The sequence below is a fragment of the Lolium perenne genome, chromosome 2, assembly GCF_019359855.2.
Source record: "Lolium perenne isolate Kyuss_39 chromosome 2, Kyuss_2.0, whole genome shotgun sequence".
In the NCBI taxonomy this organism is placed as follows: Eukaryota; Viridiplantae; Streptophyta; class Magnoliopsida; order Poales; family Poaceae; genus Lolium; species Lolium perenne.
The window spans coordinates 175,536,527-175,550,537 of record NC_067245.2 but is presented as its reverse complement, the minus strand read 5'-3'; the positions used below and the strand labels follow the sequence as shown (position 1 = coordinate 175,550,537).

Sequence of the window (14,011 nt, the reverse complement as noted above, 5' to 3'; positions counted from 1 at the left end):
ATATAATATTTGAAGTCTACTGGTGGTGGTGGTCAAATTTGAGTTGGTTTGCAAAATCTCAAAATAGGTATGATCTAAGTTTTGTTTCATTGTTGCTACTTTGTTTGATCCTCATTTGAATTTGAGCAAGAATTTGCAAGGGTTGTTTTGAGAAAAGTTATTCACCTTGATGTTGTCTTGGATGAGGTGCAAAGAGTTGGCATTGTTTAGTTTCAAAATTTTCCAAAATAGAGGCTCAAAGTGGGTGTCATGTTAAATTGGCAAACTTGACCATTAATGCATGTGAGTTGCAATTTCATTTTATTTTCATTTCGATTTGAGTTTATTTGATCCCAAAAGTGTTTATAAGTATTTAGTAACCATTTCCAACCAATGGTGCAAGCCAAAATGGTCTAGGTTCAAGATTTGCAAAAATGGCATAAACCATATGTGAGGTTTTGTGATTTTCTAATTTTATTCTCTTCTTTTGGTTTTTTCATTTCTTTGTGATCACAAACGATCAAGGTAGGGTTCTAGTATATTGGTAGGAGTTGCAAGCATTCATCATGGCAAAATCACACAAATGCACACACACTATGCATAGCACTATATGCAATATTTAAAGTTTTTGTTAGTTGCTAAATTTGAATTTTTGGAAACCACCATTCTCATTGATTTGAAATTTGGGATGTTACAGATATGGCGGCGGTACCCGATTATATCGATTAGTCGGATCAAAACATCATGTTCAGCAGAGCGGACCATGTGATAGCCGTCCCAAGGCCCGGTCATGCTGCCCTAGTCCTTGAAGCGCAGATCGGAGGATACAATATGAGAAAAGTGTTCATGGATGGACGAAGTGGTCTAAACCTTTTGTTTGCAAGTACAATGAAAGCAATGGGATTGTCAGTCGATATGTTAAAAGAATCTGACATTGGCTTTCATGGCATCATCCTAACCCGACCCGCTTATCCCCTTGGTAAAATTTCATTGGACGCTGTCTTCGGCACACCAAGCAAGTTCAGGAAGGAGAAACTCGGGTTCGAGGTGGTAGATTGGGAATCACAGTACCACGCCATCCTCGGCAGGCCAGATTTTGCCAAGTTCATGGCAGTTCGTCATTACGCGTATTTGAAGTTGAAGATGTCGGGCAATAATGGGACAGCAACAACTATTCACGGAAGTTTTTCTCATTCTGATAACTGTGACAGAGATTTCCAGAAGATTGCCTCCAAATTTTGAGTCAGGGAAGAACTTAATGCACTTGACATAGTCACCTATCATACACATCCACCTGCAGACAATCGGAGTGCAAAGTCCGATGAGTTTGACATTGCCAAGGAAGCAAAGAAGCATCAAGTGCACCCCTCTGACCCGAAGAAAACAATCAACGCATCGGCAGATCTTACTGTTGCATAGGAAAATGCGCTCATCGAGTTCCTTCGTGAGCACTGGGAAATATTTGCATGAGAACCATCCGACATGCCAGGTATTCCCATGGAACTCGCTGAGCACGCCCTCGATGTTGACCCCAATGCAAAACCTTTACAGCAGACGTTACGTCGTTTCTCAGAACCAAAAAGAAAATCTATTGGGGAAGAAGTTAATCGGCCCCGGAAAGCCGGGTTTGTTCGAGAGCTCAAGGAAGCTGAGTGGGTAGCTAATCCAGTCATGGTGCCAAAGAAAGATATGAAAGAACTTCATATGTGCATCGACTTCACGAGCCTCAACAAGCATTGACCGAAGGATCATTTTCTCCATTGCCTCACATCGATCAAATAGTCGACTCCATAGCAGGCTGCGATCGCCTCTCCTTTCTCAATGCTTATTCAGGATATAATCAGATCAAGACCAAATAAGAATACCAGGAGTTAACAGCATTCATTACACCGCATGGTGTTTACTGCTACAACATCATGACTTTCTGATTAAAATGCAGGTGCAACCAATCAGCGGTGCATGCAAGCCTGTCTCGGGGAGCAGATTGGTCAAAATATAGAGGTTTATATCGACGACATCGTCATCAAAACCAGAAACTCTGCCACGCTCATCGACGACCTGAGAGAAACTTTCGACAACCTTGACCAATATAAAATCAAGCTGAACCCGAAGAAATGCTTCTTCGGAGTACCACGAGACCAAGTACTCGGGTACTTTATTTCAGCCAGAGGAATAGAGGCTAATCCTTTGAAGCTCAAAGCTGTCCTTGACAAGAAGCCACCAAAGACTCTACAGCAGGTGCAACAATTGGCAAGATGAAAGCGCATGGAGCCCCCATGTGTGGTTTTGGTAATTAATGACAATCCCTATGGACTAATGTTTGCATTGAGTTATATTTGTCGGTGTTGTCCATAGGCAATGCTTGAACCATTGTTGGCTTCAAATTTGCAATAAGAAGAAATTGATGAAGGATATCAAGTGTCAAGTATGTCTTGAAGATGAAGATGAAGTGAGCCCTCAAGTTACTTCCAGACATCAACATAATTAAGTGCAAGTTCAAGATGAGCCAACTCGAAGAGATCATAAGCTTGAAGCTTGCCATGAAGAAATGCTTGAACCATATGTTGGCTTCAAGCTTGCAAGAAGAATAAATTGATGAAGGATATCAAGTGTCAAGTATGTCTTGAAGATGAAGATGAAGTGATCCCTAAACTTACTTCAAGACATGAACATGATGAGGAATGAAGAAATGAAGTGCATGTTCAAGATGAGCCATCTCGAAGAGATCCTTTGCTTGAGTCTTGCCATCCAAATGAAGAAGATCAAGTCTCAAGTATGTCTTGAAGATGAAGTGAGCTCTCAAGGTTAACTTCAAGACATCAACAAAATGAAGTGCAAGTTCAAGATGACCCATCTCGAAGAGATCCTTTGCTTGAGTCTTGCCATCCTTATGGTGATCATGGATATGTGAAGATGCGTCGAAGAAGAAGCTCTCCCATGGTGGATTATGGGGGAGAAATCCATATGGTGATCATGGATATGTGAAGATGCGCCGAAGAAGAAGCTTTCCCATGGTGGATTATGGGGGAGCAATCCACAAGACTTCATCAAGCAAGCAAAATCAAGAAAGGCGTTCCATCTTGTTGAGGTCAAGATCATCATCATCAAGCTCAAGTGGAATGCGTAAGGTTAAGGTTTGCTCTTGATAGGGTTTCTTTCTCACCGGTCTCATGGTGTATTTGGAGACCGGTTTATAGTTTAGTTGTCGTACTATCAAGAGGGCTCTCGAGTGAGTAACTCGACCGTATCCTTCGGAGAGCTCAAACCTTTGCATCCTTGCATCATCTTTCTTGGTTGTTATTTGGATATTATCCATGTGATGTAATAGAGCTTGTTCTTATTCTCATGACAAGCTCTAGTTCATCGAAAACGTATTTCGCATAGATCACTTGTTGCGTTTTCGAGTTTGGTTCAATATCATCTTTCTTGGTTGTTATTTGGATCTTGTCCATGTGATGTTTTAGAGCTTGTGCTTATTCTCATGACAAGCTCTAGTTCATCGAAAACGGATTTTGCATAGATCACTTGTTGGGTAAGCTCTTGTCGTCCTCTTTCCAACAAAATTGGTTTCACTCCATTCGGAGCTACCAATCTTGAGATATTGATTTTGCAAGTTTGCTAGGCCGGATTTTCCGGGCCGGATATTTGCCAAATATCCGGCGCCTAAAATTTGGCTAAGGACTAGTGGCGATGCGGCTCAGTAATACCTTGGCGTGAGGGCGGATATTTGGCCGGACTTTTGACCGGAAATTCCCCAGGGCCGGACTTTGGGGGGGGGGGATTATCCGGCCCCAAAAGTTCCCCAATGGCTGGATTTTCTTGGGGGGGGGGGGGGTGGTATAAATACCCCCTTCTTCCTCCTTGGGCTTGTGCTTCTCTTACTCTCTCTCTCCTCCATTGTTGAACTAGAGAAGCTTGCTCTATGTCTCAATCCCTCCATGATTCTTGCCCCCATTTGAGGGAAAAGAGAGAGGAGATATATATCTACATTTCTACCAATCAAATCCATCTCTATGTGAGTGGAACTCTCTAGATCTTGATCTTGGTGTTCTTTGTGAATTCCTTTGTTCTTCCTCTCTTATTCCCCCAATAGCTTTTGTAGCTTTGTTGGAATTTGAGAGAGAAGGACTTGAGCATCTTTGTGGTGTTCTTGCCATTGCATTTGGTGCATCGGTTTGAGTTCTCCACGGTGATTCGTGGTGGTGAAAACAAGAAGGTTGTTACTCTTGGGTTCTTGCAACCCTAGACGGATTCTAGGCCTTTGTGGTGATTTGTTGGGAGCCTCCAAATAATTTGTGGATGTGTGCCCCAATCTTTGTGTAAGGCCCGGTTTCCGCCTCGAAGGAAATCCCTTAGTGGAACCGTGACCTAGGCCTTTGTGGCGAGGGTCACCGGAGAATAAGGTGAGGCGCCTTCGTGGCGTTCGGTGTGTGGTGTCAGTACCGCATCTTGGGGTGAGGCCTTTGTGGCGTTGGTGTGCATCGAGCAGCCACACCTCAAGGTGAGCCTCTTGTGGCGTTCGGGAGAACTAAGCCACCGCACCTCTCCAACGGAGATTAGCACTCGCAAGAGTGTGAACTTCGGGATAAATCTTTGTCTCCCGCGTGCCTCGGTTATCTCTATACCCGAGCTATTTACTTATGCACTTTACCTTGTGATAGCCATCGTGCTTGAAGTTATATATATATATCTTGCTATCACATAAGTTGCTTGCGTTGCTTAGCATAAGTTGTTGGTGCACATAGGTGAACCATTGCTTAGAATAAGTTGTTGGTGCACATAGGTGAACCGTAGTATATAGGCTTTGGGCTTGACAAAGTAAACGCTAGTATTATTCCGCATTTGTTAAGCCCATCTCGTAAAAGTTTTAAATCGCCTATTCGCCCCCCTCTAGGCGACATTTGTGTCCTTTAAATTGGTATCAGAGCAAGGTCTCTCATTCTTAGGCTTCACCGCCTTGAGAGTAAAGATGTCAGTTAGGGGATTAGTGCACAATAACTTGTTTATATTTGATAGCACAAATTATGTTCTATGGAAAATTGATGTGCTTAATATTTTACGGGGTATCTCCCCGGACATGGAGCGATTTCTTGACATGGGTTTTTCTTCTCCTAAGGATCCTCAAAATTTATCTCTTGAGGGGAAGAAAAACTCTTTCCTCGATGCTCTTGCTTCTCATGTGTTTTCCATTGTTGTGAGCAATGTAGTTACTTCTTCAATCATGCCTTTTGGGAGCTCTCATGAATTATGGACAAAGCTTCAAGATAAATATGATGTGTCCAATATTATTGAGGATGATTGCATTGCTTCCACTTCCGGCCGTGTTGAGTTCTCATCTTCATCCACTTCACCAGTGTGTGTCAAGACACAAGGTAATGATATGGTGAGTGGTGATGGAAATTGCAATGTTGATATTGAGCTTACTATTGATGATCCTTCATCTATATCTCATTGCAATGGTTCATCTTTGGACTTAAACACATCTAGCACTAGAAATGATTTACATGCTTGTGTTGATAGTCCTTGCATATCATGTGTAAGTTGCTTGAATAAATCTAATGATAATATGCTTGCTTTTCCTTGTGGCCATGATAAAAATGCTTCTATTTCCTCTAGTTGTTGTGTGACTAACAATGTAGAGGAAACCAAAGATTCTATTGGTCAAGACAAGATCTTGAAAGGAGCCTCAAGTAACTCCTCATCTTTATCTCACGGTTCTCATATGTGCCTTATGGCCAAGGGTTCCACGGTATCTCCTACCATTGGAACCTCATACTTCTCGTGGTGATAAGGATGAGGATGAGTATGAAGAAGAGGATTGGGTTGTCTCTCTACGCGATAAGGGTAAGAGTGTATTCAAGGTTCTTTGTAAAGATAAAATTGCTAGCTCTCACTTCTTTGAAATCTTGACTACCGCTATTGAGAGCCAAAAATGTATTTGGTTGCGTGAGAATACCATTGATAAAATGGGTGCTCTTGAATGTGAGTACGCCAATGAAGTGGAATCTCTAAAGGATGAACTTGAAGAAGAACAAACCACCAAGGAAGCTCTTGAGGAGACCTTTGCTCTAGAATTGTCTAGAGAAAAGGAAAATCATGATAGAGCTCTTGAGGTGGAAAATTAACTAAAGCTAAAAAATGATAAGCTTGTGTTTGTTAATGCTAAACTCCTTGAGGATTTTGAGCAACTCAAAAAGGGCTCAAGGGTCATTGAGAGTGCGCTCACCAAACTCACCGAGTCGAATGAGCAACTTAAAGCTTCTTATCTAAAAGAGCATGCCAACTTGCCTCCTCCTATTGCTATTAATAATGATGCTTGTGCTACTAACTCTACTTCTTGTGAAGCATCTATATTGAAGGAGAATGTTGAGCTAAGGGCTCAACTTGAATTGCTAACTAGCAATTATAGGAAATTGGAAGAAAATCATGGAAAGCTTTCTAGCTCCCATGAGGATCTTTTAGCTTACCATGATAGGCTAAAGTTAGCTCATGAGGCTATCATATCAAAGGCAACACCTTGTGAGCCTCATGTGGATACTAGCACTACTACTAAAAATGCTATATTGCCATGTGCTAGTCCTAATAATTCATCCACTCATAGTATTGCTAAATCTTGTGATGAATTATCTTCCTTGCCTTGTTGCTCTAACAATTAAGGTTCTACTTCCTCTAGTACTTATGTTGTTACTAACAATGTAGAGGAAATCAAAGAGCTCAAGGCCCAAGTCACTTCCTTGAAGACCGACTTGGTAAAGAGTCATGAAGGGAAATGCAAACTTGACAAGATGTTGAGTGTGCAACAATCCCCCAATGACAAGAGTGGACTTGGATTTAACTCCAACAACAATAACAAGTCCAAGAACAACAAGAAGAAGAAGGGCCAAGTACAAGTCAAAGACCCGGCCAAGATTGTTTGCTTCAAGTGCAAAATTTAAGGGCATCATGTTAGATCTTGCCCTTTGAAGAAGAAGCAAAAAGGGAAGCGGCCTCAAGCTCAAACTCATATTCAACCTCAAGTTGAAGAAATGCCACTTCCTAAGAAGAATCAAGCCAATGCTCCCATTGCGGATAAATCTAGTGAGAAGAAGGAGAAGAAAAGAATTTGCTACATATGCCGCGAGAAGGGCCACATCTCGTCCTTTTGCACTATTGGTACCTCATCCAACTCTATCACCATTGATGATGTTTATTCTCTTCGTAAGGATGAGGGTGGCAATGTGTTTTCTAAATATGTTGGTGCTCAAAGTGGTGTCAAGAAAAGAACCATTTGGGTTGCCAAGCCTATTGTGACTAACCTCTTAGGACCCAACTTAGTTGGGGACCAACAATCCAAAACTTGATCAATAGGTGCTTGTTGGAGGGCATTGGAGACTTGGCTACATCATGAAGAATTAAGGGATCTTCATCATTTATATTATCTCAAGCCAAGTCTTTTGGTTATCTTGCTTCTATCATATATTCAATGTTCCTCCTTGCGGTAACATGTTCTCAACTCATTTATATTGAAAGTTACTCGCCCCTTTGCATGTGTTAGTTTTGTTCCTAACATGTGTTTGTATATGTTGTGCTTCCTACTTGTTTTGCTTGAGAAATCAAGTCTATGCATGTTGGGTTGCACACCAAGTATTTGTGTTTGTGATTGGAGCCTCTTTGCATCTTGTTGTATCTTATATGGCTCTTATGAGTGATTGATGGACTATCCCATTTTGGGGGAGTGATATTCCTTTGGGAATTTCATGATCCTAAACAATGTGTGTACATGAGGAATATCACTTAGAATTGATATTGCGAGATTATCTAGTCGCTATGTGGTATGTCATCTTCATGAGAAATTCAAATTCTAATGTCCATTAATATCTCTAGTTGGATCTTTTTTTGCCTCTTGTGAAAATAAATTCCTTATCACATTATGGGGGAGTAATAAGCTTTGTGCATATTACAAGCCTAGAAAATGTGAACATTTGAGGTTGTGTCACATAGAATTGATACCGTAAATTATCCCTCTCCTATGTGGCCTGTTTGCTCAAACAAGCTCCAATTTGCTTAAATGGCTTCATTGCTAATATCTTTGTGGATCTTATTTGTGAAAGTTTTTCTTGGCATGGATTTTCACAACGTGTCCCTCAATACATTTTTGGAAAACCATGTGCTTCAAGTCATACTATTAATTGCTTTGCATGTTGGTATGAATACTATTAATTGCTTTGCATGTTGGTATGAATACTATTGATTGCTTTGCATGTTGGTATGACTAAATGAAGCTATCAAGAAACTATCTTTGCATGATGGTTAACTCTTATATTTGACCATATGCTTTATTCGTTGTAAATATGATCTTATGTATACTTACAAACTACCACCAGGAAATATTTCCTAATACCTCTTGTCCTAGGACAAGTGGTAATCAATTATGAGGTAGATATTTATTGATCATATCTACATTGGCTCTTGTGTTCAAATTGCCTTATTTATTGCCATGAATTTGATTTTTCTTTGACCCCCATGTTTCTTCCTTGCATCTTATGGATCTAATTTTTCTATTCAAACTTTCTTAGCATTTTAATAGATATAGGTAGTGTGATGATCCTAGTTTTGTGTATTTTGTATTCATATGAAAAATCCTAGATAATGCACCAATCTTGGGGGAGCTCTTCTATATTTGTTAGAATGCTTAACATCTCTTGATCATTATCAAAAATTTGGTTTTGGGAGACATAAAATTTTCTTTTTGGTACTTTGTGCCATCATAAAAAGTGTCGAGGGTTTGGTTTATTTGTTGGAACCTTGCTATCTTGGGAGTTGATTATCTCATTCCTTTGTGTTTAGGCTTAATTAGCTTCTTATAATGAAATAAGTTTTTGGAGTCAATCCTGTGTTGAATTGATTCTTTGATATAATTTAGGCAACTATTGTCTCTTGATTTATTTGGTGTTTTGTCCAAATTGTATCTCCATTTGGTTCTTGAAAGTACTGTGCATGCATATTTAAAATATGTATATCTTATGGCATGTGTTACTTTCTTTGATCCAATATATAGGGTAAACTCCATCAAATCCTAATTTGATTAAGATGTGCATGAAATTCAATTTCATATCTATATGCACATAGTATTGTGGAGTTTGTCCTATATGTTGTAGTGTGTCTAACTACTTCGGACCCAATTAGTTTGGGGACCATTTTGTACTTACCTTTGTGTTAGGTACAATGGATATGCATTGGATGCTTGTCTCACTCTTGGAAAGAAGTGGTGACTCAATGGTAACTTGAGGCAAGCTAGGATGGTCAACGAACACATATCTACTACATCCACACCAATGCTATCTTGGTAACAAGTATCTTCTCATGCATACTTTTCTTGTATCCAACCTTATGGTTGCATCTTGGCACGAATCTCTTGATTTGCAAATATTGTGCTTCTTGCAAAAGTTTTTATGAAACCTCTTTATTGTGAATGTGAGTAATTTGAGATGAGTGCATTTGTTGGGATGTATTTTAAATCATGCTGATGATTCATCCATCCCAACTATGCCTCTAGCATTTTTATTGCATATCAATTCCTCAAGGCTCTCACATGTGCAATATAGATGAAAGTGCAATTTTAGTTACTTCTTTTGGTATCCTCGTTTGTGATACTTGTTGCCTTTCTCAAATGCATCCCAACTATCTTCTATCCCTTGTTGATGTTTGTGATGTATTTTAGTTGTTTGTGGTTGAAGTTCGTGAATGTACAATAAGATAAAATTGAGCCTTTGGCCATGCTATTAAGCAAAAATTCTTATTGGTATATTGAATGACTTCGTCTTGGATATCATACTATATTTCTTGAGTATCTATTTTGTGTGTACATGTTTCTTTGTAGATAAACATCTTAGTGATTTTCTCCACTTAGTGAAACTTATACACATAAGAGATGATACATCTCCATTTGATATATTATTTATTTGTTGCATGCTGATTGGTCATGCTAAGCAATATAATTCATTGAAGACTATGATGATGCTATTTTCTCATCGTTGTAATAGTCCTATAATATGCTTTGTCATGCCTTTCACATATCCTCTTGGTTGAGCCTTTTATTATGGTGCCTCTTACTTGTTGCTCAACCATTTGTTTGTTGCAAGTGTTAAGATTAATTTTCTATCTATCATCTATTGCAAATGTTTGTGTTTTAAATGGTAATGAGGGAGTGAGGATTCCATGTTATGCATATTGTATTCAAATGCAATATTTTAATTTATACATGTACCTTGGGAAGCTTCCTCATTTTATTCAAGGCACTATTGTGTGGTGATCATTAGAGTTTGAATCACTTGGTATCTTTTGTTTTTGAATGATATTATGGGAGTGATGATTCCATGTTTGTGCACTTTATACTCCAATGCAAATTGTCTAGTTTTGTGCACAAACCTTGGGGAGCTTCCTCATATTATTTAGAGAAATCTTCTTCATATTATCATAATATCTATCTTTCTTTTGGTATCTTCTTTGTGGTTCATTTGGTTGCTTGCTTCATTTGTTGAAGCTTCTTGACTTCGTTATCTTTTTGCGATCTTTGATCCTATCTATAGTGTGATTCCTTCCAAATATTCGTCATTGGATACGTGCATTTGATTCCACTCAAATTATGAGAAATGCACACGCTATGGAGGAACTCTCACTATATTGCCTTCTAAATTTTTCACCCATTTCGGCAATTGGTGCCAATGGGGGAGAAGTTTGGAGGGTTTAAGGGAATTTGGTTGTGTCTTTGCTTTGTGCTTAAGCATGTGCCTTTATTGCATTGCATCTTGTTGCTTTTCATAGTTGAATATTTAGAGGAAACTTCACTAGGCTTTGTATGCCAATATATGCAATGAAAGTCAAGATCATTCACACATGCATATATTATGGGGGAGTTTGCTCTGTATTTTCAACTTATTTGTTACTTAAATTCCTTATATAAACCCTCTCAAAGAGATTGTCATCAATTACCAAAAATGGGGAGATTGAAAGTGCATGGAACCCCCATGTGTGGTTTTGATAATTAATGACAATCCCTATGGACTAATGTTTGCATTGAGTTATATTTGTAGGTGTTGTCCATAGGCAATGCTTGAACCATTTGTTGGCTTCAAGGTTGCAATAAGAAGAAATTGATGAAGGATATCAAGTGTCAAGTATGTCTTGAAGATGAAGATGAAGTGAGCCCTCAAGTTACTTCAAGACATCAACATAATGAAGTGCAAGTTCAAGATGAGCCAACTCGAAGAGATCATAAGCTTGAAGCTTGCCATGAAGAAATGCTTGAACCATATGTTGGCTTCAAGGTTGCAAGAAGAAGAAATTGATGAAGGATATCAAGTTTCAAGTATGTCTTGAAGATAAAGATGAAGTGAGCCCTCAAGTTACTTCAAGACATCAACATGATGAGGAATGAAGAAATGAAGTGCAAGTTCAAGATGAGCCATCTCGAAGAGATCTTTTGCTTGAGTCTTGCCATCCAAATGAAGAAGATCAAGTCTCAAGTATGTCTTGAAGATGAAGATGAAGATGAAGTGAGCTCTCAAGGTTAACTTCAAGACATCAACAAAATGAAGTGCAAATTCAAGATGAGCCATCTCGAAGAGATCCTTTGCTTGAGTCTTGCCATCCTTATGGTGATCATGGATATGTGAAGATGCGCTGAAGAAGAAGCTCTCCCATGGTGGATTATGGCGGAGCAATCAATATGGTGATCATGGATATGTGAAGATGCGCCGAAGAAGAAGCTCTCCCATGGTGGATTATGGGGGAGCAATCCACAAGACTTCGTCAAGTAAGCATAATCAAGAAAGGCGTTCCATCTTGTTGAGGTCAAGATCATCATCATCAAGCTCAAGTGGAATGCGTAAGGTTAAGGTTTGCTCTTGATAGGGTTTCTTTCTCACCGATCTCATGGTGTAGTTGGAGACCGGTTTATAGTTTAGTTGTCGTACTATCAAGAGGGCTCTCGAGTGAGTAACTCGACCGTATCCTTCGGAGAGCTCAAACCTTTGCATCCTTGCATCATCTTTCTTGGTTGTTATTTGGATCTTATCCATGTGATGTTTTAGAGCTTGTGCTTATTCTCATGACAAGCTCTAGTTCATCGAAAATGGATTTCGCATAGATCACTTGTTGCGTTTTCGAGTTTGGTTCAATATCATCTTTCTTGGTTGTTATTTGGATCTTGTCCATGTGATGTTTTAGAGCTTGTGCTTATTCTCATGACAATCTCTAGTTCATCGAAAACGGATTTTGCATAGATCACTTGTTGGGTAAGCTCTTGTCGTCCTCTTTCCAACAAAGTTGGTTTCACTCCATTCGGAGCTACCAATCTTGAGATATTGATTTTACAAGTTTGCTAGGCCGGATATTTGCCAAATATCCGGCCCCTGAAATTTAGCTAAGGACTCGAGGCGATGCGGCTCAGTAATATCCTGGCATGAGGCCAGATATTTGGCCGGACTTTTGACCGGAAATTCTCCAGGGCCGGACTTTTGGGGGGGGGGGGGGGGGGGGATTAACAGGCCCCAACTTAGACCGGATTATCCGGCCCCAAAAGTTCCCCAACGGCTGGATTTCCATTACCGTTTAACTAACCCCCTCAGCTCTTTGATGGCTATTTTAAGCTGATTTAGACTCTGGTTTTGCCACGTAGATGGGCAGATGGTTACGGTAATAAAATGGGACGAAAAGTCGCTCGCACTCCTCCTCCTGGTTCCGATGTCGCCCACCACTGCCCAGCACAATCCCGCCGCTGCGCCTCCGTTGTTGCGCCGGACTCGCTCGACGGCGACTTGCGCATGGTTGCTCTTGCTGGCCGCTTGATTTTGGAACCCCATCCGGCGATTCGCTCGACGGCGACTCGCGCGCGGCCGCCCTTGCGCGTGACGGCAACTCGCTCGACGACGACTCGCGCACGCTCGTCCTTGCGCGCGACGGCGACTCGACTGGATCGATGGCGACTCCGACTCGGTGCATGTACTGAGAAAAATAATTAGATATTGAAGAGAATAATCATCAGAGACTGAAGAGAAGAATCAATTTTGTATTCAATCAGACTAGATTTGCTGGAGATTTCTGTGAGGGTGGCTCTGCTCCGACCCCTATCAGTCTAGATGCTCCAAACAGAAATCTTTGATGCAGTGAATCAATGATGTATAGTCTAGATTTCGATGATGTACTGAATCAAATTCAGAGTTGTTCTTGAATAATGTATTGTCTTATTTCTGAATCAAATTCAGAGTTGTTACCTGAAAATGAGACAGCAATAGCTAGCATCCAAGCAGGCATCACCGCTAAAGAGTCTTCATGGAATAGGCCATTTATAAACATATTCACAGAATTGGCACATGAGTATTTTGATCCTCCTATTTTCCTTTGCTAACACGAGTATTCAGCAATCACATTAAGATTGCTTGACTTCTTGTCAAATGGTACAGGGTACTAACAAGCAATATGATCAAATCCGAAATGTATTCAATGGCCATCAACTGAACCTCCAGGCAACCACCTGTTATTTTAGTGCATTTGTATAAAATCTCGCTCTCATGATTGCGTTGTCGAAATCCCACAAAATCGAAAGAGAAACAAGCAGTATTGGTACTAAAAACTACCCCAAATCCAATCTCCAGATTTGCATCCTCAAATCACTACTAGGAATAACCTTATAGCCGCACTTATTATCACCGGCGAATCAAGTTCAAAGATGCCGGCGGTAAGACCTTTTAGGCCCTCCCTGCGTTACCGCCGGCGAGTTGATTTCAGGTCGCCGGGTATAGGGCACTTACCGCCGGCGAATGGGGATTGCAACCGCCGGGGATAAAGTGGACCGAGAGCACCTGAATGGGCCTCCCGTTACCGCCGGCGAATTTATGTCGAAGATGCCGGGGGTAAGTTAACTACCGCTGGCGAAACTGATTTGCCCGTGCTAGCGGTAAAGTGGGCTGTTGCGGGTGTGATTTGTGTCGAAATTACCGCCGGCCTCTCCGTTTCATTTTCGCCGGGGGTATTTCGCCATTTGGGCCGAAAT

General features: G+C 40.6%; 1 protein-coding gene across 1 annotated transcript; it reads left to right on the top strand.

Moving 5' to 3' along the window:
• Nucleotides 1–876: 876 nt before the first annotated feature.
• Nucleotides 877–1,221, top strand: LOC127328938 (uncharacterized). The gene has a single exon (XM_051355496.1). The coding sequence runs from the start codon at nt 877–879 to the stop codon at nt 1,219–1,221; it is 345 nt and encodes a 114-aa protein (XP_051211456.1).
• Nucleotides 1,222–14,011: the final 12,790 nt, after the last annotated feature.

What these genes read in the sequence shown, in the direction of transcription:
- LOC127328938 (XM_051355496.1), top strand. Translation starts at nt 877, where the DNA reads ATGGGATTGTCAGTCGATATGTTAAAAGAATCTGACATTGGCTTTCAT.